Source organism: Podarcis bocagei (assembly GCF_964188305.1).
Source record: "Podarcis bocagei genome assembly, chromosome: 6".
Taxonomy (NCBI): domain Eukaryota; kingdom Metazoa; phylum Chordata; class Lepidosauria; order Squamata; family Lacertidae; genus Podarcis; species Podarcis bocagei.
In genome coordinates, this window is record NC_138130.1 from 83,451,448 (window position 1) to 83,478,669 (window position 27,222).

Below are 27,222 nucleotides of genomic sequence, written 5' to 3' on the forward strand. Positions count from 1 at the left end.
TGCCATTGTACAATCAAATTTCTCTGTAAGTAAATGCAAATATTTGGACTTGCTATTTTAAATGAATTTATGCATAGGCTTCAGTTGCTATTATCATATGACACAGAATTTTTTGTTTACCCTATAAAGTTTACCCAAGAACGATAACAATTCTCTTGGCCTTTTACACCCCTTACTTGATCATTACAAAATCCTTTCAACTTTCTGATGGTCTTTTAACAACTCACAAGCAGCTTTTCCATGAGTAAATATTTAAACCATGTTTTAAAGAGGTCTACAGAGAGAGTGAAGATGAAAGCTAGCCCTGAAATTTATAGCCAGCTGGGTAATAATCAACTGCTTCCAGCATTCTGTAGTCCTCATTAATGCCCCACCATATGATGGGACTTTAACTCTGGAAGTGTAGCCTCAACTTGTATTCAAGAGCAAACAAAAATTTGCCAAAGCATACACATTGTGATTAATTTATATAGCCACATAACCTTAATATTTGCAACTTTTATCTATTGAGATAAAGAATTAGCAGTGTACAAATGTATGCTTAATACTTGAATGAATTTGAAGCATTATGCAAAACATTATATGTTCTTACTAAAAATGCATTATTTTATTCACACATTACTATTTTATTTATTATTTATATTGCACCTATGTATACTGTTCTTCGCACAAATAAAAACAAATTAGAAAACTGCACCATGAATGGCATCAAAATACTAGAAAGATAGTTTGATACCAGAACTCATTATTAAACAGAACTACAGGCACTGTCGATTCATGTCAATATTAAAACATAACACGTGACCCATAGCAAAATGTTAGTGTGGGACACAGCCATTCACAGTTCCAGTTGGTTAGCCATGCCCTTCTGCACAGTGCTTCATTTCATTCCCCCTCTTGCCATAAAGAGAAGGCTTCCATTAAAACCACAAGGAAGCAAGGGCATACAAACAACTCCAGGATTATCCCCACAGCCAGGCTCAGCTTCAAATCTGGGATTGTTCTGCTCAGAAGTGAAGAGGAGCCAAGGTCAACAAGAACAAGGGCTGGGAAACCACTCAGAGAAACAATTACTGGTTAACATGCTTGTACACTATTCATCCATTTGTGGCTGAAGCTTGCGCCTCATTCTGCAAGGGACAAGGCTCTCGAGTACCAGGTCTGCCTGGAGAAGGGCTGCCTAGTGTTTGTCCCATGTTAGAACCTGGGACAGTGCACTGGGAAATCAGCAGGGCCTAGGCTAGACAGCCTCTTTTAAAAGGCTAGGATTATCAAGCAGTTTTATTTTAGTGATATGCCATTTGCTTTTCCAGGCGAGGTATTTGTGGCAACATATCAGTTTCAATTATCAAATTCAATTCAGCTGTACATGTTCAAAAAACCCCCCAAACAAACCTGAATTCAATATCATACTATTTTACTGTCAGGAGCACTTACAGTGAGGTTCATAAGGAGGTGGAGGGTCACCACAAGGAACACATTCCATATCCTGAAAGCCCCCAAGCTTGGTTTTTCTATAGAATCTGAAAGACAGAGGAACAGATCACACATTCCTCATGTTGTCTACAAAATTTTAATAGCAGGACATACAGACATCTTTCATAGATATGGAAGAGTGTACCTAGAGAACAGCTCTGGGAAAAGGTGAGATCATGCAGTAAATCAGTGACTAAGTTAGAGGATAAAATCCAATGTCTATTAATACCAAGGACAGATATTAAAGTTCTTAATGGGAGGGGGAAGGGAGCAATGAAACCAGCTTTCCTTTTAGCTATTTCCCCACCATCACTTGTTTCACAGTAGTAACAGTCAATTTCCAAGACCACATCACCAAAGAGCAGCATTCTGAGAAAGGTTCTGATGAGTGTGGGGACCTGTACAACATTCCAAACAGCTTATGTATGGAATTTCTGCCCATTCCCCCCCACCCGACAACAGTCTGTACATAATGATAAACAATGGTTTGCTGTGTTGTGTGGATGAGCCTCTATAAGACCATGTGAAGCACTAGGCTAGCATACTCTCCCATCTGTCCTCCCATGCAGCTGGGAGGAGCACTTCTACCAAGTTTCGATTCAAAGAATCTTGGCTAACTGTTATGTATAAGCTGGGAACCGTGATTCATGGCAAATAGTTAGTTAAATAACCATATTAATAAATTCATGGTTTGAAGTTTGCTTGTTTAGCAACTAACCATTACAGTCGTACCTTGGTTTACAACCAAACGGAGGTCCGTTTGTAAACCCAAACAGGTTGTAACCCAAGGCATGTTTTCGCTAATGTGGCCTCCAAATTTTTTTTGTGTGTAATAAAAAAAGGGTTGTAATCCAAAAAAAGGTTGCAAACGGACATACACTTCCGGGTTTGACGTGTTTGTAATCCAAAACATATGCAAACCAAGACGTATGCAAACCAAGGTACCACTGTATATGATTTAATGTTTTTAAAGTAATGCTAAACTGAGATTCTTTGAAACCAAACCTGGGAAAAGTCCTTCTAGCCATGGAACAGGAGTGGAAAGGAATAAATAACAGAGTTTGAAACTTTGTTTAAGGGCTCATGGAGGCTCATCCACATAGTGTTAAACCATGGTTTTGTGTATATGCAAATATAAGACCAAGTCTTATATTTAACCATATATGAGAATATTTTAAGCTCTTGTTCCACAACTGTGGTCACTGAAATAAAAGAGATCTCTACCTTTTTAGAGGTAGTGCCATCTTTCTGATAAAATTCTATGTGTTGTGCTGTGAAATAAACCAACTCTTCAGCACTAGCTTAAGCACGGTAGCATGAAAATTAGAATTTTTCATGTCAGAGTGATATTATGTTTACAACTTTTTTAAAATGACCAGAAAAGCATGTGGAATACAGTAAGCCTACAATTTACATTGGGTTATGTTCTGGGGATCGTGCCTAAAGCCAAAATAGTGTCTAGTCAAAACACATTGGGTTCAATGGCAGGTGGGATTGCCAAAGTCTTTTTTTCCTGGATGCCCACCCTCTATTTATTTGTTAAGTGTAAAGCTGAATGTGCACAAGCTAAATATACGTAATTTGAGGGGTTATTGTACATGTGGTCAATGGATTTCATAGTGCTGGAATAACGTAATGTTTCTCATTGAAGCACTGAAGTATTCATCAAGGACATGAAATCAGTCCTGAAGATATAATCAGCAAAACAAAAAGGTAGAGTCATCAGTCTATGATGGGAAAGCCAGCCAAGTCTCAGATTGTAGGGCTTTCTAAATCTGAAGTGTGTTGTACTAACCCTGCAGACAAGTTATTTCTAGTTTCCTTATGATTCCTTAACTCACCCTGGCAAGCAGTCTCCACAAACAGCATTGCTGGTAGCAGAACAATTGGCTTTCTGAAATCGATTTATTAGAGCGCAGTCCAAACATGGTTTGCACTTCTGAAAGCCCCTGTCCTCCTTAAATCTGTTTGGTCTGCATGTCATGCACTGGGCATCCTCCCCATATCCAAAGCCGCATTCCTGTAGGGATTAACAAGCAAGAACACACTATTCAGAAATTTAGAAGCGTGAATAAAGGGAGATTGCAAGGATGAAGCAAAGACTCAGTGTAATTATTTCCGAGAATAAGACTTTCTAGAGACAAAAGCAATCCTTTCAGCAAGTTCAAATGTGTCTTCCACTACTAATAATCTCCCTTACTTCTATAAGCAATACTTATTCATCTACTTTATTTGAGAAATGGCTAAGCATTTGAATGATAAAGGACTCCATGGTCTCCCACAGCTACATTATTACAGGCTTATGGGAATTATTGAGCTGTCCATTATTAATTAAGCTAGGTTTGTGAAAATGCAGAAGCTCTAAGTTCTTAGACACTTACACCAAAACAGGAAAAATAAAAGCATATCAAATGATAGTAGCTAAACTAAGAAAGTAAATAACCATTTGCAACTGTTTGAAATATGCATCTTTCATCTTTATAAGAAAGTACAAAACTCTGCTTTTCACTAAAAAACAAGGCATCATGGATCCAATTTTTTAAAACCCAAATATTAACTACCAATATTAACACGTTTTCAATGTTTATTAGCAACACTGAGAACATAGTGAGGAGCTGGTGCTATGTATTTAAAATAGCTAGAATATGATAGTAATTTATTTAGCAAAATTGGAGTGCAAATTACTTTATTTAAGGAATGTGTGCACCTTCCTTCAATATTTCCAAGGTGGTTCACACAAATGATATAATACAATAAAACAGCATCAATGATATTAATAAAATAGTAAAGCAAAACTGAATAAAAACAGCAACATAAAATATACCATTAAGTTAAAATTCTTGAGAAAATAAAAAGGGTATTTGACTGATGTGGAGGATACATTACCTATAGCGCTCTGAGAAGTGAATTATTTAATCAAGGTGCCACAATGAAGGCCTTCTCCCCAGTCACCACCACCTGACTCATTTTAGATGGCTGGGGAGGGCTTCTGAAAATAACCTCCGTGCATAGGCAGGTTTATGTGGGAGTCCACCATGTTGCTATTTTAGAGTGCTCATGATAAAGCCTTACCTTACCCTCTTCCTTGCATATTTTTGTGGCAGTTTGCAGCTACTGTTTCAGTGCAAATTTAAAATGAATTGGTTTCTTCACTGTGTGGTACCAAATGTTTAGGAGTCATACAGTAAGCATGATGACATCAAGTGCTATGTAGTCAACCAGATATGGTCCTGCGATGTCACTGAGTTCTCCAGTTGTCCTCACTCTAAAAAGGGAGTGCAGGTGTATCCCACACTTTCCTATTTCTTTGGGAAACCCTTTCCCTCCTTGTAATTTTCTATTGCCAAAACCAGTCAAGTGGTGTCTTTCTTGCAAAAGCTAACTCTACAAAAGCCCTCTGCTAGACAAAATGATTAGCTTTGCCTTTAGGAAGCAGCTGAAAGACTCTCTCATTTGGCTTTAGGGAGGTTAAAGTTATGCCTGTTGTTGAAAAAAAAATCACTAAGATCAAATTCTTATTCAGAGTCATAAGAGTGGGTTACAATGTTCATAGTAGTCCCTTTTTGATAATAATAAGCACCAGTATGGCATTACTGCAAATATATTCCATAAACAAACTGCAAGGGATATCAGCATTTATATTGTTCTGGCAAATGGTAGTGTATAGGGGTGATATCAGGAACAAGAGTTTTAGAAACACACTTCTCCCACACCCTTCCCTTAAATACTAGATAAACTAAAAACACAGCATTTTTATATGAAGTAATTTGTTTCTTTTTAAAAAGCATATTCTGAAATGTGCATACTGTAGTTAGAGTTGCAAAGCATATTGTTTGAAAGAGCTAATTTTGAAGGACAAAATGTTATCCAGTAACTGCTTCAAAATAGTTCCTTTGAAAGACTTGCCAAAGATATGGAAGATATGTTTTAAATAGCACATTCAATAGACCAGTTTCCTGATTACTATGTTAAAAGCAAGCAAGATGATCCAACGTGTATCTAATTTAATGGACAGAGAATTGGACAAAGTAAAATAATTTATTTAGAAATTATCTATAAGCCTTCAGACTGATGCAAGCAATGAGCTTTAAATAGGGTTAAACCCAAATGGCCCCTCAAATTTCACAGGCATATTTGACAAGGCATTAAAGACAATGTATTTTGAGTGGGCATTATTTTTTGGGTTTAAGAAAACACTCACTGGCGCTCTTGAAGTTCTGTCAGGCTGGTGGCTGCCATTCCTCCCCCAACCTCCATATCACTAAGAAAGAGGCACTGTATTAAGGGAGGGAAACAAAAACAGTGGCTGCCACCTTGATGGCTCTTCAAGAGCTCACATTTCATCAACCACTCCCAAAATGAAGCCTGCTAAAAACAGTGGGAGGGACATGAATCTGACCTTTAGACAGTTTGTAAGTAAACCAATTCTTAACTTACCAAGCCTCTGGTCTTTTCCTATGCTGGGGGTAGAGAGATGTTTTGGAACTCACAAGGGCATATTTTAAAGGTCTAACAGTCCTTATTTCCACGCTTTAGTTTGTTGCATATTTTGTGATTTTAAATCTCTGCTAAGGGTTCTCTCATCAAAGAGTACTTGCCCCAAACTTAAGATCTTGGCAGCCAGGAATTTTTACCTGTATTTTCTTGAACCAACAGATACAAGTTGTGTATTGTTAACAGTGTACTGCTAACAGTGACTCCATCGAACAAGGGGAAGTATAGTGAATTCCATAGCCATGAGTTAATAGTACAAACACACGTGAAGTTTATTTCCTCTTCTTCCCTCACCCCCCATCTCCCAAACAGCCCTGTCTCTCTTCTCCCTACCCCACTTTACTGGCTTCTCTATCAGGGCTTGGTCTAGTCATTTCATTGCTGGGACAAGGGTCCACCCTGGAATATGCCATCTACCAACTGGAGACAGCAGTAGAGGAAGCCACGCAGGGGTGGGGCGAGCCACCCCATTCCTTTCTCTCTGCAACCACATTCTGCCCCTTCTCAGTGCTTCATGTGACAAAGTAAAAGAAAACATAAAACCCTGTGTATTCCTAAGCATTTGAGTATTTTACTTGGGGCTATCATGCCCCCCCAAGACTTTTCAGATATATTAATCCAACAGAGTGACAGAACTGGAGTAGAGGCATAACCTTTAAGTCAGTCGGCCTCACTGACTCAATCTTCTGCTGCTCTCTTACCAAAATATCCCAGGCCACAGAGGGCTGGCAGAAGGGAGGGATATGATAAGAATATGAAGGCCCAAATGTGATCTTCCCAGAAGAAGCTCCAGCAAGGAAGCTGGGCAGAGAATGAGAAGTCTTTTCTTGTGAGAACCAAGACAACAGCCCCCTCCTCAGTCTGCCTCCCCAAATCTCTGTTCTCTAGTGAGCTTCCACCTGAGCCCATAGGAGAGGAGAGGAGAGGAGCAGCAAATCAGCTGAGAAAGGAGAAAGCTGCAGCCTGAATGAAACTCCTGTTCTGCCCCAGCAGGAAAGGGAAGGTATGTTACAAGAACAGCCAATGTTTTGATTTATACTTGCATGTGAACATGTATCTTACATGTGTATTCACTGTAAGATACATGTTCACATGCAAGTATAAATAAAATGTGGTTTTGGAGATCTTTAATATGGAGGCAGTTGTGTACCACAGGAGTCTGGATAATGCAATGGTAGAGAGATTTGGAAATTAGACAAGGTAGAAATTGGAAGGGCAGGTAAAACAGCAATAGTTATCTATTCTGAAGAAGTAGGGAGAGCAGAAAGACACCATTCCATGAGTTCCACCATAGCCTGCAGGTGTGAAGTAATGACTTTATATTTGGGTGGTCCTGTTTTGCTTCCAAACTTACAGGCACTTGGCCACCCAAGCAAATGGGAGGAGAAGACTCTGCCCCTGGAAATCTAAGTATCATAAGTTGTCGGACAAAAATCAGGTAAGATTTTAATGAGCAACGTTGCTCTAAGGTGTCAGAAACTGAAGAGCTAATATTTACCATCTATCTAAAGATAAAAGATGAAAAGAAGCAGTTAACCAAGGGAGAGGCTTTCACAAAAGATGGTTAGACAACCCTAAATAAATCTAATCTGAGTCACCACCAGAATATCTCAACTCTCCTGAACTCTCAGTGTACACTGCTTTCTATGGGAAACTTCTTGTCTAAAGGACTATTACCAGAATTCATCCACATTTGGATTTGTTATTGTTGAGCTCAAATTAGGCAAACCAACCATGGTTAAGAAAAATCCACTGGGTTTGACCACAACCCTAAACTTTAGTTTTAAAAAGACACAATTTGTAAGCTAACAACAAACCATGGATTCACTTCTTGGTTTGTTGTTAACAGCAAGCTGCCTGGAGTGGGTTCAGATGTTCAAGCAAGTCACAACAAATAATAATTTAGCTTTACATGCAAATACAACCACTCCATAGCATGAAAATACTTTCTGCTCCTCCAAGTGGCAAAAAGCACATAGTAGCAGTATTAAATGTTATTTATGACACTCATAAGATGCACAGCTTTTCATTTAACTAAAAGCAGTGAAAAAAAGGGTGTAATGTTCTTTAAGAATAAAATCTCCTACTAAATTTTAAGCTTGTGGATGCTCTGAGAAAATCAGTTCAAAGAAAGCAGAAACCACAAAGATTCTGTTTTAACATTTTTACTCCAGAACCAAATATGGCTAAGAATCTAATCACGTTTTTGTATATAAAGGAATGGCCTAAAAGTTATGAATAGCCTCATAACTATGACTCTGCCAAAGTGTATCACAGAATATTGGTTGCTGTGAATACCAACTGCTGTGGAACACAAATGTGAGGGTGCTATTGTGCACATGTCATCTTTGTGGGCTTCCCATAGACATCTGGTAGGCCTCTATGGGAAAGCAATGCTGGATTAGATGGGCCTTTGGGTCTAACCTAGCAGAACTGTTCTTAAGTTCTTAATACTGGGAATCTAAATATTTTTAACAAAACACTTGCTTGTCATTTCTAAGTGCCATTTCACAACCCTCAGTGACTCAATACATAAAACTCAAGTTAATCTCAATAACTGGGAAACATAGGATCAAAAGAAAAAATGGTTTAGAGAATGTGAATATACATGCATACCTTAGACAGTTCCATGCCAGGTCCACATTGTTTGCATAGCATACAGTTTCCATCATGATCCCTGAACTCTTGCTCTCTACAGTCTCCAGTTTCACAAATTACAGTGTTTGTCTAAAAATGAAAATATAAAATTAATTAATAGTGCTTCAGTTAATCTGTTTCTATTGGTGTAATCCTACATGTTTTGCTCCTCCTTCCTGGTGCTTTCAAGGTATTGAGATTGCACTCCCTGGCTGCAGTCCTGTATGAGGATCAGGTAAATGCCATTGAACATTTGGCATGTGGCCCTTCTTAGGATCCAGAGCCTCTGGCACCCCACCCTGAAACACTCCATTTCAGGCCTTTTTGCAGGCTATAGTCAGTGAGAGGACCATTGGCAGTAGCTTCCAATCTTGCTGGTTGAAACAGTAGCCTTACAGTATTGGAGCTCTCTTTACTGGTGGATAAACCTATGCTTTATCCTAATCACCTCCAGTAGGTAAAATCTTTGAAAGCAAATTTCTGATGCAACATATGTGCTTAGATTCATTTTATCATTAAGACATGTAACTGAAATAGTTGTAACTTTTATCTATCTAATTAAATTGGTTTAGAAGCAAAGTCAAATTGGTGATATGCATCTGTGGTACCTTAAAATATAGTTAACATTTGTATTTTTGAAGTGTTTTCCTGGAAGTAGAAGCTATTAACAGAAATGCACCACTCCTCACTGAAGCAAGTTGGATCTATTAGGCATAGCTAGGGAATCCTTAAACTAATTTTTTTAAGTATACAAATATCAAAATTCTATCGACAAACTACGTAAACTAAAATTACAAAAATCTTTAAAAATCACTAAAACAAAAATAATATGCTACAACTTAGTATTTGAAATTGTGCAAAATAGGTATTTAGTCAGAAATAAGTCTCACTGTATTCACTAAGGCTTACTCACTGTATTCACTAAGGCTTGCTCACAGAGAAATCTATTTAGAATTACAGCCTTACACACAAAACTGCCATTTAAAATCAGTGGTACTTAAATTAACTATGTGTTTAAGTTCTACACACATTTGTGAGACAAATACACATAATTTTCAATATTACTTCATTATTATTCAAGAGCGTGGGTGGTGACTTCTAAGTATTGTTATTCTGCCAGTATGAGCTAGAGGTTTGCTAACCTTAACTAAGCTTGTAACAACACCACATTCATGAACTGCTTTGGGCTAATTCACAATATCTTAATCAGCTGAATTTTATCAATAATCTTATAGAGCCTTCCCAACCTGTTGACCTTCAGATGTTTTATACAACAGCCCCAACCAGCATGGCCAACGATTAGGGATGCTTGTTCTGGCCAGTTATTCTGCAATTGCCACTGATTACTAAGAAAAAATATCTCCAATATCTTCCAAGAGGACATGAACACTTCCTCTCAAGCTTCCCAGTATTTCCACACTGTTGATCAGTTCCTCCCTGTTGGTGAGGACCATGTTCAAGATAGATGATCCTCATGTTGCTTCTTCCATTTTCTGGGAAATAAACTTGTCAGAAAGCAATGGAGGAATTTGTTGGAATTTGTTGGATCGTACATTCTTGGTGGAGTTTTGAGTTCCAACAAATATCAGAGAAGTGTAAGTCTCCCATGACTACTGTGTATCTCTTTGTTGAATGTTTGGTAATCTACTCTAGGAAGGCATCCAAGTCTTTAGTCTTCAGTCTTGCTTGGCTGTCTATAGCAGACACTAAGGTAACTGTTGCTTGCCTCTACAACAATTATTACCCATATAATTTCTATCTGCCCTCCATCTTCCAGATCATGGATCTCTTCACAAGTGCATACATCCTTTACATACAATGCTACTCCTCCTCCTTTCTTGTTTGGTTTATTCCTTTTGAACAGGCTATATGCTTCAGTTTCTACATTCCAGTCATCAGTCTCTTCCCACCAGATTTCAATAATGCCTATTAGGTCATATTTGCCATCCTGTTTTAAGAGCTCAAATTTGTCTTGTTTGTTTCCCATATAGTGAGCATTAGTATAGGAATAACTGAAATCATGAGTCAATCCCTCCAGCTGCTTCCATCTTGTAGTTTCTTGTCTTTTAAGCAGTTTCTGGACCACCACCTCAGTTACCTATGCATCAATGAAGCTATTATACCCAATACCAGGTGTTCCCCTGCTATTTGTAAAATTGTCTCCCACCCCATAAGGATTTAGTTTAAAGTTCTCCTGATCAGGTTTGCAAGACTCTTAAGCAAATATATTCTTGCCAACCGCTGTGAGGTGCAACCCATATCTTGCCAGATGTCCTTCCTCAAAACAGAGGAGATCATAGTCCAAGAAGCCAAACTTTTCCTGACAACGCCACTTGCGCAGCCAGTGGTTTACTTTGAGTATTTTCCTCTCTCTTCCTAGGCCACAAATGTCATCAGGAAAGTGTTCAAAAAGCCACCTTTGCCCCAAGGCTCTTCAACTTCCTGCCCAGAGTTTCATACCCCATGCTATATGTCAAAGGCTGTGTCTGGCAGTATTGTTCGTACCCACACAAATCAGAAGGGTTGTGGTCAGTGGGGTTTATAAAATTTGACAACTCCGTCACACTGTAAATCTATGCACCTGGAAGACAGCAAACCTCCCAGGACATCTTGTTACTTCTGAACACTGTTGTCTCTGATTCCCTCAGTAGGGAGTCATCTACTACCACCACTTGTGCAACCCACTGGAGCATAAATTCACAGCACACATCAAGAAATTGTCTACTTACAAAACATATTAGAAGTATCAGCAACTTCAGCATGCTAGAATGCCACTGTGACCTTTTTGTATCCATTTCTGAAGTCTTTCCTTTGATGAAGAACTAAATCTGAAAAAAGAAAATAATTTTAAAATTTCAGGGTGGATGAACTAGCAGTGTTGCATCTAGGTTTGAGGCCTGCACAATGGTGAGTAATCACATATGGGAAAACTGGTAACTCCTGAAAATCTGACCTAGTCCTTACAGAACTGTTTGGGCTGTGCTGCTTTAGTCTTCCACGTGCTCCATAAAGAAATACATTCCTCCACATATATACTAAATGACAGAATGAAGGGTTTTTAGCCTAGCATTCTCCCTGCCCTCCAATATAGTTTTCTACATGCAGTAAATGTTTTCGTACAAAGGAACATTCAGTCATTTGTTCACTCTCACCTGGGATCCAAAGTGGTACATCCTAATCAGCATTACTATTTAAGTTACTGCAACTCTGAACTGTAGCAAAGTCTCCAATAATCCAGTCACAGCCACTGGCTCATCAAAAGTAAATCTCTACTGGCAATGAACAAGAGAGTTTGTTTGGAGCTAAGAATCAAGCCAAACATAAACTTGAACCAAACTCAGCACAGAACCTTTCTCTTTCCTGATTTAGAACCCCAATTCTAATCTGAAAACCTACGGTATGTTGGACATAAACTTAGATAGAAAATCTGCCTGATGCACAAGGAACATAGCTAAAGGCCCACACATGCACTTGGTTTGGGAAGCAACTCATTGAGCCAGCATTTGGCTAGACTGGCACGCAAATCTCTCTAATATATAAAATCTTAAGGATGTTGTCACATTGCAGTTTGGCTACACAGACAAGTGGCACTGCAAATGACAGTGTGCTGAGCTACTGAGCTGGTGGATGGGAGGATCCAAAGGACAGAGATAAAGACCCAGGAAATGTGAGCAGGAGGGTGATCTAGGCAAGGTGAGGAGGAGGGATCTGGAGGATGGAGATATGGATGGGCAAGCAGCCAAGACAAAATTAGAAGGATGAGGAAAGAAGAGAAAGGGAGCTATGTGCAAGCAAGTGGCTAAGGCAAGCAATGGCAAGAGCTAAGGTGTTTTTTTTTTTGTGGTTTTTTTTGCCAAGGTGTAAAGAGGAAGGACAGATCCTGAAGCTGAGACTCCAATACTTTGGCCACCTCATGAGAAGAGAAGACTCCCTGGAAAAGATCCTGATGTTGGGAAAGATGGAGGGCACAAGGAGAAGGGGACGACAGAGGACGAGATGGTTGGATAGTGTTCTCGAAGCTACCAGCATGAGTTTGACTAAACTGCGGGAGGCAGTGGAGGACAGAAGTGCCTGGCGTGCTCTGGTCCATGGGGTCACGAAGAGTCGGACACGACTCAACGACTAAACAACAACAAAAGAGGAATAGGTGAGGTTGGTGAGCAAAAAGGAGCGGGTCTTGTCATCTGGGCAGCCCTGGCCCTCCATACACACTGTCTTAGCTTGCGCCCTGGGTAGGTCATTTTGGTGCTGCAAAAACTATGTGGGAAGAAGCAAAGGAGGGGACAACAAATTTGATACAGCTTTTCTTATATATAATGGGTCATACACTTTAAAAGCTGGGTATGCCAGCTTTTTATTATGATCCAGATATATTACTTTTATATATCTATATCTAAGGCTGAAAAAGAGCAGCCATATAAATAATGTCTGAATACTAGGTACCCATTCCATTCTTCAGTCACTTATCTCTTCCTCACTCTCAGACTTAGGGCTCTTGGGTTCAAGGTGAGCTGCAGCAGTCACTTCCAATGACTCAACCACAAGTGCATATAACTTCAGGTGTGCAAAATAGCCCCCACAAGGCCTTCTAAAAAAAATCTTCATCTCATTTGTGCCTGAAGAGCTATGTGCACAGCTCACATGATTATGTGCTTGATTTCTGGGTCTGCTGATCCCAAGGGCTAGATGACAATTAATGTTACTGTTGGTAACAAGGCAACTGGCAGACTGTAATGCAAAATAAAACAAATCACTATTATAATGTCCAAGTGCACTCCTTTTTTTCTAGGTTTCCAGTTTCAAGAGGCCTTTCATAAAATCCTCAAAGCACAGCACGCTGGTGATGCATGCTTACAACTTATATGCTTAATTATGGTATTTGAAATTTCAAAAGCTGGTAATGATAAACTAAACTAAATAGGAACAATTGTGATATATGGCAATACTATGATAATAAAACTGTACAACAGAACAAGAGGTAACCAACTTTTTGGTGCCCATTTGCAGTTATAACTGTCAGTTATTATCTGATCCCATCCAAAGGCTTGGACTAACAAATAATATATTAAAAGAATCAGAAATTAAACTAGTATAGAAAAAACATCATAGCAAGTATTCTATCAGGTACTTTCTGGAGAGCAGAAAGGATAGGGTATAAATTTAAGAAACAATAATCATGCTAAGATAATGGAATGAGTCTTACTGTATTTACCTGAAAAAGACTCATTCCATTGCTGATCCACAGTGCCCCTCCCAATTGGCTAGTCACTTCTCAGGTAGTGGGACAGACAGAAAGGCTCCTTCCACTGGCCTGCTTTGACACATTTGTACTTTTTGTTCTATCTGCTCTAAGTTTTTCCAATCAATAACTAAGGGAAGGATCTAAATATAATAAAATTAAAATTTGCCTCTGTACCCAATTATCTCTGGTTAACAAATGCCAGCAAAATAATACAAAAAAATATGTGTACATATTATTTTATATTATTTTATGAAGCTTTCTACAGAGATATTCTTTCCTTATGCAATTCTTTGAGTATTTTTATATTGAATAGCAAATATAACATTTTCCTATGAACATTGCCAAACCCAATACCAGTGTCAGGAATTTCACATGCAGAAACTAAGTCGTACACTTCAAAAGCCAAACATTTCACATCGCATAATTCTACTACTAGCCTAGTACATCTGCTCATCTTGCTGTGAACTCTAAGCCGGTTGCCTCATCTATATATTGAAGAATTACTCAGCCTCCAAAATAGAGCAATTAATCAAAAGGCTCTGAGTTGAAGTTTACAACTGCTGGAACTTCCAAAAAGAAGTCTGAGAACATCTGGATATTAAATTTCAGAGAACTCATTTAGCCTCAAAAGTTGCAAATTCTCTTCAGTACTTTACAGCAGATATGTCTGAACTTTCTAATCACACAAGTTTTATAGGCACTTTTCAATTCACAGAAACATCTCAGGAGACGGCTCAGCTAATATACGTAGGAAGAGTATTCAATGTAGCATGCAGTATGATCCCTGAATTGGAATATGCAGCAATAACATAGTGCTTTTCACAAAGAAAATTAGATTAAAAAATAAAAGGACTGGAACATACAAATAACTGACTGACTTGCCTGGAAGCAAGTCTTGAAAGGAATGAAACTGTGCCAACTGCGTGTTTCCTGTTTCTGTCTCCAGTTCAAACATTTCTGGTTTAAAAACAGACATTACTGCACTTAATAATAGGCTGCTATTGGGCAAATTTGTTCTCTACTGCTATCAAGTGGCACTGTACTGATGTCAGTTGGACACAAGCCATTCAGTCTATCCTTTTCCTGTGTATACAGAGAGCAAAATATGTCCAGAAATGTTGTATCCCAAATCCAACTAATATAGACATTTTGTTTCTACTTATTAATATTAATAATGAGTTTTAATTAACAATATAAAAACTTTTTCTCCTACCAAGGGATAGCCACATCAACATAAAACATTCATTAGAAAATACTGTTTTGCAAAGGAAATGAATGTTTCTGCTAAATTGTCCAAATCCTAACTTAAGCTGTGATCTGTCCCCATCCACATCTGATAGCAGCCAGCAATATAAGCACATGGATGCCTAAAGAGAAGTATCTCCCAAGTTTGTTTTAAGTATAACAAGAGAATAATTTTAATGTGAATGTAGCTATATATCTGGGATACATAATCCTTCATAACTTTTAAACCAAGTTCCAAAACATACATCAGTCTGCATGTTGTGGTGGGCAGCATTATATTTTGTTTTTCCATATGTAAACATGCAACAGTTTAAAACTACAACACCTATTGTTTCATCCAGTCAGACTCCATGAAGTTGGACCTCTATTTCTCATTTTCATTCTGTATGGTTTAGAATAACTAAAAACTGTTATTCCATTACATTGCTTTAGAAAAAATGGTCACTAAGTATTTTGAAAACTTTGTACAGCCCATATTACTAACAGTATGAACACAGGATGTGAACTGCCCCGAGACCTCCGGTATAGGGCGGGATATAAATTCAATAAATAATAATAACATGACAAAGAAAAAAGATCAGCTTAAGTTAGAGATAAAATATCTTATAAAGCTTGAAATATTCAAAAACCTCAGACTTCTTATGCTATATTCTGTTTGTAGTGCATGCAGAAAATTAATAGGCAAACAAATAGGCTGTAAGGTTTTTATAATTATTTTCATAGCGCTGTCAACATGCATAGTACTTTTCAAAGTTGAAGGAAAGACAGGTCTCTTCCTCAAGGAACTAACAGTGCAGTCCTATGCAATACATTCACAAGCCCCACAAGTTCAATGGAACTTTGTCCCAGGTATGTCACATATAGTTTGCTGTCTTACAAACTAAGTTTCTTTTTGGTAACTGGGTAGGGAAGACAAAGAGAGAGAGCAGTGTAGAGGGTGGTAGTATTAAGTTGACATGTTCAATCCCCCTGCCTCTATTCATCTCCCCCTGGTCTTATTGGTCTAAGACCAGGGAGACCAGGATTCAAAACCCCACTCAACCATGAAGCTCACTGAGTGACCTTGGAACAGTCACTGCCTGTCAGGCTAACCTACTTCACAGGGTTGTTGGCATCCATCTATCTCAATAGACAATGGAGTATGCCTCCAGGGATGAAGTCAAACTGTGTTAGCAGCACTGAAGTGACCTTCCCAGAGCACAAGCCTGGGCAGTATGTATGGAAGTCCTGGATTGGCGACAAGACACCTCCTCCCCTGCCTCGCTGATGTGGTCCAAAGGAAAGCAGAGCAATACATTTGGCACCAGCTTGGCTGCAGGAGTTGCTGGAAGGAGGCACCATCCAACCATCTTAGGGACTCCACTCCAGATTTGTGTAGGGTTTACTTCTTAGCCTTTTGTTCTTCTGAAGTTATCCTGCAAGGTTTAGGATCATTGTTTTCCTTCTCCTAGATGGGCTACCTTCCCAGGGTGACAAACCCCATCTGCCCCTCACTTCCCTCTACAGAAAGTGCAGAAACCACCTTATTGACCATTGGACCCACTATTGGGCTTGTCTGCTCAATCTGCCAGAGACTGTCTTCATAAACAGGAGAAGTCCCTAACTCACCAAGGGTTTGAGATCCATCAGCTACCCTCACCTGGTTTGATGGGATTAAAGAATGGGCAGAACTATGTACTCTACCTTGAGCTCCTTGGATAAAAGGTGGGGTATAAATGCAATAAATAAGTAAAAATAATACGACTAACTATTCAAGCTAACTACTCTTTGTTGCTTTACTATTACTGCATTTCTATTTGTAAGTGGTGCAGTGCTTAGACTATTGGACAGGACAGGGGAAATCAGGGCTCAAACCCCTAAGCCGTGAAACTGACTTGGGCCAGTCACAGTCTCTCAGCCTTACCTACCTCACCAAGTTGGTGTGATAGATATATAAGAACATTCAGGGGTAAGTAGTTTCAAAAGCAGCAACTAAGCTTAAAATATAGCTTTCATATAAGTTGTGTGTATGCCAACCCTAATTTCTTAAAATCAAAAGCATCTGTAGGAGTCTGAAATCTTATTTGGAGAATCAGATTTGGGAGAAGAGAAGAGTCTGTTTTTCCACTTAGCATTGTCCTCAGGCTACCCAGGAGTTCTAAATGAACAGATGGGGATGCAAAACCCCCACTCCACCCCAAGTTTAAGCAGTGCATAATAGCTAGGATAAAAAGGAAAAGGTAAAGGACCTTTAAGGACCTGACAGTTAAGTTCAGTCGTGAATGACTCTGGGGTTGCGGCATGCATCTCGCTTTACTGGCCAAGGGAGCCGACATTTGTCTGCAGACAGTTTTTCCAGGTCATGTGGCCAGCATGAGTAAGCTGCTTCTGGCGAAACCAGAGCAGTGCACAGAAATGCCATTTACCTTCCCACCAGAGTGGTACATATTTACTTGCACTTTGACATGCTTTCGAACTGCTAGGTTGACAGGAGCTGGGACCGAGCAATGGGAACTCACCCCGTCGCGGGGATTCGAACTGCTGACCTTCCGATTGGCAAGCCCTAGGCTCAGTGGTTTAGATCTCAAGAAAGAGCTATTTTAGGGATGCCCAAACTCTTTGGCATCCTCAGTGGGATTGCAATTTATTATTATTATTGATTAGACCCTTATACCATATCACAAAATAATTTTTTTAAAGTCCCCCTAGTTCTGAAAACCCTGGGCTAAATAACAGGGAATAGGTTTCACTGTTGAGGAAACAGTAAATATGAGCAACTTCAAATGTATTGGAAGTTTGTTATGGCTGTACTGTTTCTTGATTAGTGTTCTGGATAGGCTTAGCTACACTGAAATCATAAATTGAAATGGTTGAAATTACTGTACTGTCACTCTAAAATGTTCCTGCTGTCATCTAATTTCAGGTATTCATGTGTGGTAGTTTGGTATAATTTCACTGTATGCATTTCCTGATCTTACTTTACAGCAAATATATTTTGTATTTATGTCAATTACATACAGTTAACACAAGGAAAACACTATGGATCTAATAAGCCAGACAACACAACACAACACAACACAAACAGCTCAGGTGGATAACATAATACGTATTTATGTAGCTACAAGAAAATATAAACAGATGTCATGGAGATTAGCTTCTGCAATTAGCAAAATACAACGTGTAATAAATCAATAAAGCATTAATCTATCCCACTCAGCACCTCCTATCTGCTTCCCCCAGCCTGCTCAACTTATAAACCTAGTTGCACAAACTTGACATCAATAAAGGCTTCTACATTCATATCACCAATGTATTTTCTTTAGATTTCACATGCAAAGAGAAGAGGAACAATGTATAATAAAAAGATACTTGACTATTGAGTCCTGGCCTCCTTGACACATAAGCTTTTGATAAACCTCTCACACTTTCCCCAGGCAATCCTTATGTTTGAGAAAAGATTAGAACCTCCACTTATCCATACTATTTGAGCACCACGGGGGGGGGGGGAGAAGAATACCATAAGACGGCTAAACAACAACAACAATGCAAGTGCAGAAGATGGCCAGTGTCAATAATATAGAATTGCATGAATCTACACTCTTTATAAACAACAGACTTCAAAATTTTCCCATTTTGCCAATTCTAAATCCCATTTTTAAAAAAACATTCCCAGCACATCTGGAAGAACATGTCTACCCTACCACATGTTTCCTGCACTTTGGGATGGTAGATCTCAAGTAGCCTGAGCTCTGATATGGGGTCACATGAAAAATATATTAATGGGTTATATTGATAGATTGGCAAAAGACTTCTGCTCCTCTTTTTGTTATGCTAAAAAGTATAAAGGTCTTTTGAACAAATAAAGTTTTTTAGGTAGTTAATGAATTACTCCCCCATATTTCCAAATTCCAATAAACTAGGTTAAATATGAGAACCCATTCCAGAAATGAAAGGTAAATTAATGGGTGACTTGGCAAATATGAGGTCTGTCTTTTCTCCCTAACCACACCAACACATCCAAAGGCAAAGAGTCAACTGCAGATTGTTGAATCAACTTCTAATAAATCTGCAATTAAGAGTAATGCCAAGCAGCATATTAAGCAAAAAAAGGAACATCAAGATCCCACACACCCACAGACCTTTTGAACTTACTTCTATGTAGTCTGATTTATTTTTTTTACCAGCACAGACAAAATAGCTAACCAAGCACTACTACTTTGTTAAGGCTTTTCCTGACAACTTAAGGGCAAGGGAAAAAACTCAGCAGCCTTGGCAACACGTGTACTTACTATTAGGTACAATCCATGCCAGCAGATTTTTTTTTTCAAAGGCCAGTGCTTCAAATCCCTTTCTGACATAGTGTATAATGGGCTACAGTTCAACTGGTAAAGTTCTTGCCAGTTAACATACACTCCCAGCTGTTATCATGATTTATTATACCACGAAATAAGGTATAAACCTAGCGCATTGGCCTGATCCAGCAAGCTCTTCTTTTGTTATTATATTCAAACAATTCTTTCTTACTTTTGAAGTAGTAACATTTATTACTGCTGATTTACTAAAGGCTACTTTATAATTAGAGATACTTTTGAATTTGTCAAATTCTACATTCAAAGTAAGGGAGGTTGCACATGTATATCAGCAACATCTATGTGCATATTTGAGCTTATTTTAAATGTCAACTATTTTGAACCCTTCAATTTAAGGCACAGGGCAGAGGAACAGAAGGCACCCATGTCTGTTATCTTTGTTAAGCTCAAACCATGGGTTTGTTGTTGCCATCGCCATAGCTCTGGGTATACCATACCTATGGAAGTTTTGGTAAAATTTATTCTGTACAGGCATATATTCCTGGTCTCTCTATTCCACTAAGTTAAAGGTCTTCTCCGCATCCACCAACACCATTCCCAGTGGACATCTGGCATGGGAGAGACTGCCCGATTTGAAGCCACCTGTTTGGGAGGCTTTATGTGCTACAAAATCTCCAACTGGATCGGTTGTTGTTACCCCTCGACACAATTTTGCTAATTTGCACTATTTGAGGGCTAGCTGCTATCTGGTTGCAACATTGTCCCATTTGGAAAGCCAAATAATGCTTCATGTATCTGAACCTGCCTGAAGTAATTTTGCCACTTCTGGTCTCCATCCAGGCATTTGGGTTTAAATTAAAGTTCTGAAGTTATCTGTTCTTAAGCATCTATCTTGTTTGATAGCATAGTTATACCCATACTCCAATATTCTGTATTTAAGACCTGCCTTTTCATCTGTGAATTGACAGCCTTTGTTTGAGTGGGTATAATTCTGTAAGTACAATTTATATTTTCCTCTTTAGGCTTGTTTGTTACGGGCAGAAGAGACACATAGCATAGTAAAAAGAAGAAAGGACAATTCCACTCAGAGTCTCTTGACTGGAAAGAGAGCAACTTTAAGTGAGAATTCAGCAGGCAGCACCAGCAAACTCCATTGACACACCAGGGTTTCAACTATTTAAGAGCTACACACTGAAATCCTTATCCGGAAGCAAGCCCCACTGGGCACATTGATACTTAATACCAAGAAAACACACACAGGATTGTACCCACATATAACTGAAAGGTGGGGGCATAAGAACCCACAGAGCATCTTACAATTACAGATTGCTGAGGGGGGTTGGGGTTAAACATTAACACATCCCCAAAAACAAAACCACGCAGCAGAACAATAGTAAGGCCATAGCACTACAATAGCAAAGCCATATAAAAACATTGTCGGAAATTAAAAGTTCATAATAAGAGGAGGAAGTCAAGTATAACTAAGGAAACATCCCTAGGGAGGGGACTTCTCAAGTCAGGGCGCCATCACAAACAAGGCTTTTACTAGGTGACCTTAACAGATTTGAAACAACCCTGGGTACTGAAACCATCCCTCCCCTGGCTGGCATAACACAATCAGAAAGCATGGTCTGACGACGACCACCCACCACCTTCTAGGGGGCTAAGCGGGACGAGGTACCGCCAGCGCCCGGGCGGGAGAACTGGACACCGCGTGTATTCCGCCTTGGGTTGCGCAGCGGGAGAAAGGCGGCATACAAAAGTTGGGAAATAAATCCCAATATCGAGCAGCTAGCCACGTTCTCGGCGCTGACTGCTCCCTCAGCCTCCCAGCCAAGGCAAACCCTTCCTATAAAACCCTCCCTCCCGCCTCCGTCTTCCCCTCAGCCCCGCTGCAGCCGACGCCTTTCTGGCCACCTCGCGAAAGCAAAAGGGCTCATCCCTCTCCCTCAGCTCCAGGGCGGCGGGTGCCTCACCGTCATCGTGGCTCGGCGAACTTGGCTCGGCGAACGCAGCAAAACACACCAGGGGAAAAAAAAAAGCTTAGAGGCGGCGGGGTGTCCGTGACCGTTAAAAGTTACGCCAGCCGCCCGCCACCGGCTGCTGCTGCTGCCGCCGCCGCTGCGCGAGGCTCCCATCCAGCCCCACAGCGGCTCCTCCGCCTCCGCCAGCCAACCAGCCCACCCGCCGCCTCTCTTTCTGCCCCGCAGCTCCCTCTCGTAGCCTAGGCAACCACCCGCCGCTCCACCTCCTTCTCCGCGCTGGGAAGCACGGGCCAATCGCAGGCCGTCGCGCCACGTGACCCTCCCGGGAGGCGGCAACGCTTAAAACTCGAGGCGGACGCGGTGACGGTTGAGGGGGAAAAGTCGTTGGGGCCTGCCCCCCACGCGCCGCTTGGCAAGAGGAGGGAGTTTTAATAGCCGGGTATGTGGTGGGCTATGATTTCTACTGAGTGCGGCTGATAAGGGTCCCCTGCTCTCTTCCCCCCGCCACGAAATTAAAAGCCAAAGGGGAGCGGGGAGCCGTTTCTGTGCTGTGGGCTGCATGAAGCATCGGTCGTTTGTGCGTCGCCACCCTTCACCCCTTGCCTACCACTTTTATATTCGGTATTTCTGATCTTGCAACGCAGCCTTGCGAATTTCATTTCGAAAAGGTCATCTTCCTGGGGCAGGTGATAATTAAAAGCAATATAAAGATATAATTCTTGCCGCAATGATAATCCTATGTAAGTGCACCTGAGAGTACGCCCTATTGTATACAGAGTCAGATTTACTTCTGAGTAGTGCGGGAGGAAGGGATGGGATATAGGAGGGGATGTCTGTCTATCTTCTCTCACTGCTACCTCCCCCCCCCCCACCTCCAGTTTTATCTATCTATGCTAGTTGAAAGAAAGCTGGTGCAAATCATGCCAGTGTAAATGGACAAAAAGGGGCATGTGGATGGTGGGAAGTGGGGTTATTATTATTATTATTAATTGAATTTATATACAACCCTATACCCCGACGTCTTGGGGCACTTAACGGAATAAAATCAAAATATAAAACCACAAAATACATTATCAAAATAAAAACAACAACCCTAATAACCCCCCACTACCCAAAACCATATTTTAAAAAGGCATAGGATCATCACAACATTTAAAGTAAGACAATTAACAAAGCTACTGGTTGGAAAGACCATGATCTCAAAAATGTCTTCAGGAATATTTATTGGCAACCAAATTGGCTGGGTGCTTTTCTGATAAAGTTAAGCTGCATCGTAATTGTTTACTGGTTCTTCCTGTGGTGCTTGGGATAACCTAACTACCAAAAATGCAGGTGTAACTGGAATTCACCATATAGGAGACAATGGAAAGGAACAAAATGAAAGTCCACATTGCACCCGCTCTACAAACTCTGAATAGTTAGGATGCAAGTGAATTTACACAGGTGATACTGGCATATCTGCCTGGTTGGCATTGCTGTATAAGACTTGCATAGAATTGTGCAGTAATATATTTAAACTGAAAATGCATCTGGGACCATCAGTACGACTGCTGTGCTTTGAACAAGAGTATTGCTCACTGCTGCATGTATCGCTAAAGCTAGTGAACTAGCCATAATGCATAAATACAGGGCCATCTACAAAGTTTTTGTGCTAGTGCAAATTTGCATTTGGATTTCTAGGACAGAAATGCCATCACTGACTCTCTTTGGTAATATTAGATCTTTCATTGTGGAGTAGCAAAGAGAAATTGACTCCGATTGCCGTGTTGTTTTCTATCAGTCTTTGGGATTAAAGTGTCAGTCACTTGCTACTACTGAAATACCTTGCATATGCTCGACTCTTCATGTGATGCAGTGGTTTTCAGATATTCTGCCTTCAGGAAATCCTTTTCATTTCAACTTGTTTCTTAGGGAAAGCTATGTGCTTGCTATGTAACCCCTGCAGAAGACAATGTATCCTTGAACATGACTCTTGCCTTCACCCTCCCAATCCCTTTTGGACTTTCTATTTACCCTATGTGAATGAAGAATGTACCCTACATAGAACATACATAATATTCCATAGGCTTCATTTCAAAGGTTGCTCAGGGTTCTCTGAGTGTTTTGCATATTCAGATCCATTTAGGGCACCCACTCTTACTTCAGACCAGACCTGATGTGATTACTTCAAGGCTTCTCTGTCAATTTTTGTACTCTGAACACTTGAGTTACATGTTACATATGGCATTTGCACAGGTGAGGCCTGAATCAACTATAATTGCACTGAATATGTGTTTCATCTCCCACATTAACAGGCTGGTCCTCTGCAGATTTTCCATTGCACTACTCAAAGAGACAAGGTGTGCTAGAGGTGTACCTTTTTAGAGGGAGATAACTTGAAGAACTATCAGAAGCAGTGACAACCATTGCTTGCCTAATCCCTGCAGCCATCCTATGGAAGCAGCAGCTGTTTCTACCAGGAAACATTGGATGTTCCCTTCTGTTGGTGTAGTGCGTTCTTGCCTACATGAGTAAGGGCTAGCCACCCATGAGCTTAGGAAAAAGGGAATGATTCCTTGAGATTCTAAAAAGTATATTGATAGACCAGTGGATTGTGGATTGATAGACCAGTGGATTGATAGTCCTGTATGAGTTGTAGAAAACAAACTAGCTCTTTGTTATATCTGGTGAAGAGTTCAGTGTAACAGCAAAGCTTACTCGCCTGTTATTGTTCCACTTTATTGCCTAATTTTGATCACTTGTGGTAAAGCAAGAATGATCTATTTGAGATGTTAACTGAACTGACCCTTACGAGAAAGCAGAAATATATGGAATATTATCTGTGTAGCTCAATGGCAGAGACAGCTCTAAACGTTAGAGTCTAAAGACAGATCTGTACTTGTTATGACAGCTGTTGGAAACTGATGTCAATATTATATTACAGAGTGTTTTAGTAATCTTTACTTCTACTAGTCCTAAAATATGTTTATGGTGTTATTTGAGACAGTTTGATTGTAGGAAGGAATCAATAATTGCTCCCATCTGTTGAGTAAATAAATAGTATATGTACATGTGGCTTTTGAAGTCAGTTTTGTTGAAAACATTGTGCAAAGGATTAAAGAATGTTTGTGTAGTGCTTTGGAAGTCTAAAGTATTATAAGTGCCAGGTATTATTATTAAATCCTGTATGAATCAGGCCCATGAAAGACTAAACCACCAGCGGGTTTTTTAAAGTGGCAGAATGCTGCACTGTGTTTCTTTATGTTATGCTTTTGCTTTTTACATTGCTTCTGGTTATTCTGCCTACATATCTAGTTATTTATACCTTTCACATTTGTATCCTGCACTTTGAGGAGTTCTAAGTATGCAGTGACTTTATTTAAACCATTTGTAGTCCGCCTTTCATTATCAAATGCTCAAGGCAGCTGACAACAAAATCAAACCACAATTAAAAATATCAGTTAGAAGCAACACAAAAAACCCTCCAATAATACCAACAGCAATGGTAAAAGTTATTCCATAGCAGTAGGTTAAAACCAATAAAAAGGAATCACCATATAAAAACCAAAATTCTTCTTTAAACTGAAGTTTTGTTGTGGTTCATGTTGCTAGTTTCTATAAGGCCAGTGGCAGGTGGGGATAGGGTGAGACATATTTTCCACAGGAGGGAATTCCAGATTTTCAGGGGTAGCCATGAAAAAGGTCCTCTTCCTCTCCCAACCAAGCATTTTAGGGGATGCTGGGACCACAGAAGGGCTTTGAATATGATCTCAACAGACTGGCAGAATTTATCCCATTTTGTTTTCTTCTTACAACTCATGTGATTTCACAGCCAGTTACCCATCCAAGCACTGAACAGACCCAGGCCTGCTTAGCTTCAGCAAGATGGTGGGCTCATGTTCTTTCAGATCTGGAGCAACTTTTGTCTCCAGACCCAACTCAAAGTGCTTGACATAAGGCATTTTCTGGCTTGGGATCAGGGTACCTGAAGGATTACCTGACCAGCACATTGGCATAACTGAACCTTAAGATATTGTTTTGGGGTTCTTTGGGATGCCCTGTAGGGTGAAGTGTGACAGAGGCCTTCTATGGCCTTCTCAGAAGTGACAACATCCCCAGTTATCAGCTTTCCTAGCTTGCTATCAAGTTGGGCATAGGCTTATTTTCCCAGGCTTTAAATCTGTTCTTAATTTTGATTTATTTTAACTGGTTTACATTTTTAAACTTGTTCTTATATGTTGACACCGCTTGGAGGTTTTTTCCTAATAATTAATTGTCACACAGGAGGTTTTTTGTTTTTTAAAAAACCAAACAAACCCAAGATTGTTGCTGGTGATGGAAGAATAATTCTAGAGTGGGTTCTAGAATTTTGCTGGAACTCTGTTTAGCTACCATTACAAATGTTTTTGGTGGCTGTGGTGAGATTATTACTTGGTGTGTGAAAGTTGTAGGTATCAATTCAATAGACAAGTTCACTTATGCCTATTAAAATCAATAGAAAGGGGTGTCTAACTTTGTATTAGATTGTGTCTGGTATGTTTCCAGAGTGACTGTGTTTCTAGAATGTGAAATATTGGAAGGGATATTAATTGCAGCAAAGACAGGGCATGCTTATTTCACACCTGGCTTCTTAGATTGTCCACCTGTTTCATATATCTTCAGAAATTCAAGTGTAATTTATAATAAAATGAGGGCATCCCACTGACATGACCTAATGACAATTTACTACTTTTTCACTTTAAAAATTCCATGCCAGCTGCATTTCAAAAAAGGAAAATATGGCATATAAAATTGTTTATGTCATTAATGGTCACTATATTAACATGTGGTTGCACTAACCTAGTTATCAATATTGCTGATGTGCCAAGAGTTAGATCCACCACTATCTTCTAAATATACTGAATAAATTAAAACTGATGACAGGAATTTTTGCTATTTTAAACAGTCCTTTTAAAGTGAAAAGTTGTTGAAGGAAGAAAAGACGGAGCAAGAGACCTCTATTAGATAAAATTAGAAGTATTTGAAAAATTTATATAATAACCTACAGACCCAAAAGAAGAGGTTGTGAGAAAAAGTTGCTAGACGTATACTCTTAGACAAATCTTATAACAGTCAATTAGGGCAGATTATTGATTATTGATGTAAAATTAAACCCTGGAAAAGCTCAATACTGTATGTATTGCCCTGATAATAGCCAAAAGCAGCCTTGTGGAAAAATAGATTTCATGAATGGATTGTGGGTGGGTGTATTGAAAATGAGTTTGTAATAGCAAGTGACTCCAATAGGTTAGTAAATAAGAAAGAAGATCCCAGAGGCACTGAATTTACCACAGCACATCTTCTGTAACTGATTATACTGTTGCTTCAATATATAATTTAGTAAAATTAAGAGAGCAATATTTATGTTGATCACAATGTGCCTGTGACAATAAAATTAGTGTAGGAAGAAAAAAAATGATTTTTTTTTGAATTTTTGGAGATTGAATACTAATCTGTTATAAAATAAGGATATAAAAGAAATTGAAATGGGGAAATACTGTAAACTTGTTCTAAAAAAAATAAATTGGGTAACTGTACAGAATCTGTTTAAAGCCTCATGGGAGTCATGTCTTTAAGTTGTAGCTCTAAAAGCAGGAAGAAAAGACATTTAAAATATTGACAGACTTTACATTAGGGTTCTTAAACAACTATCTGGAGACCTAAATTGATCCCAGTTTACTGTATGGGATGAGTTCTTTAAAATTCTCATCTATCCGGTTTTCAGGCATGCAGAGCACCAGCAATTGAGGACCATATTTTCAGAAAGTCTTCCATTTAAGTTAATAAAACAACTAATATTCTTCAAAGTATATAAATGTTTAGCCAGAGGTCATGG

The 27,222-nt window shown here is 39.5% G+C and overlaps 1 protein-coding gene across 7 annotated transcripts in view; it reads right to left on the minus strand.

Moving 5' to 3' along the window:
- TNFRSF19 (TNF receptor superfamily member 19) overlaps positions 1-27,222 on the minus strand; it is a 52,870-nt gene that overhangs the window by 23,502 nt on the left and 2,146 nt on the right. For 4 of the 7 annotated variants that reach the window (XM_081197988.1, XM_081197993.1, XM_081197987.1 and 1 more), the window contains 4 exons: positions 11,337-11,435; positions 8,587-8,697; positions 3,318-3,496; positions 1,438-1,523 (listed from right to left, as the gene is read on the minus strand). In XM_081197988.1, coding sequence (XP_081054114.1) covers positions 1,438-1,523; positions 3,318-3,496; positions 8,587-8,697; positions 11,337-11,402 — 442 coding nt within the window. In that variant the 5' untranslated portion in view covers positions 11,403-11,435. Of the gene's footprint in view, positions 1-1,437; positions 1,524-3,317; positions 3,497-8,586; positions 8,698-11,336; positions 11,436-21,359; positions 21,548-23,191; positions 23,297-27,222 lie in introns of those variants that run through there. The other 3 variants (XM_081197991.1, XM_081197990.1, XM_081197992.1) reach the window with 2 other exon arrangements.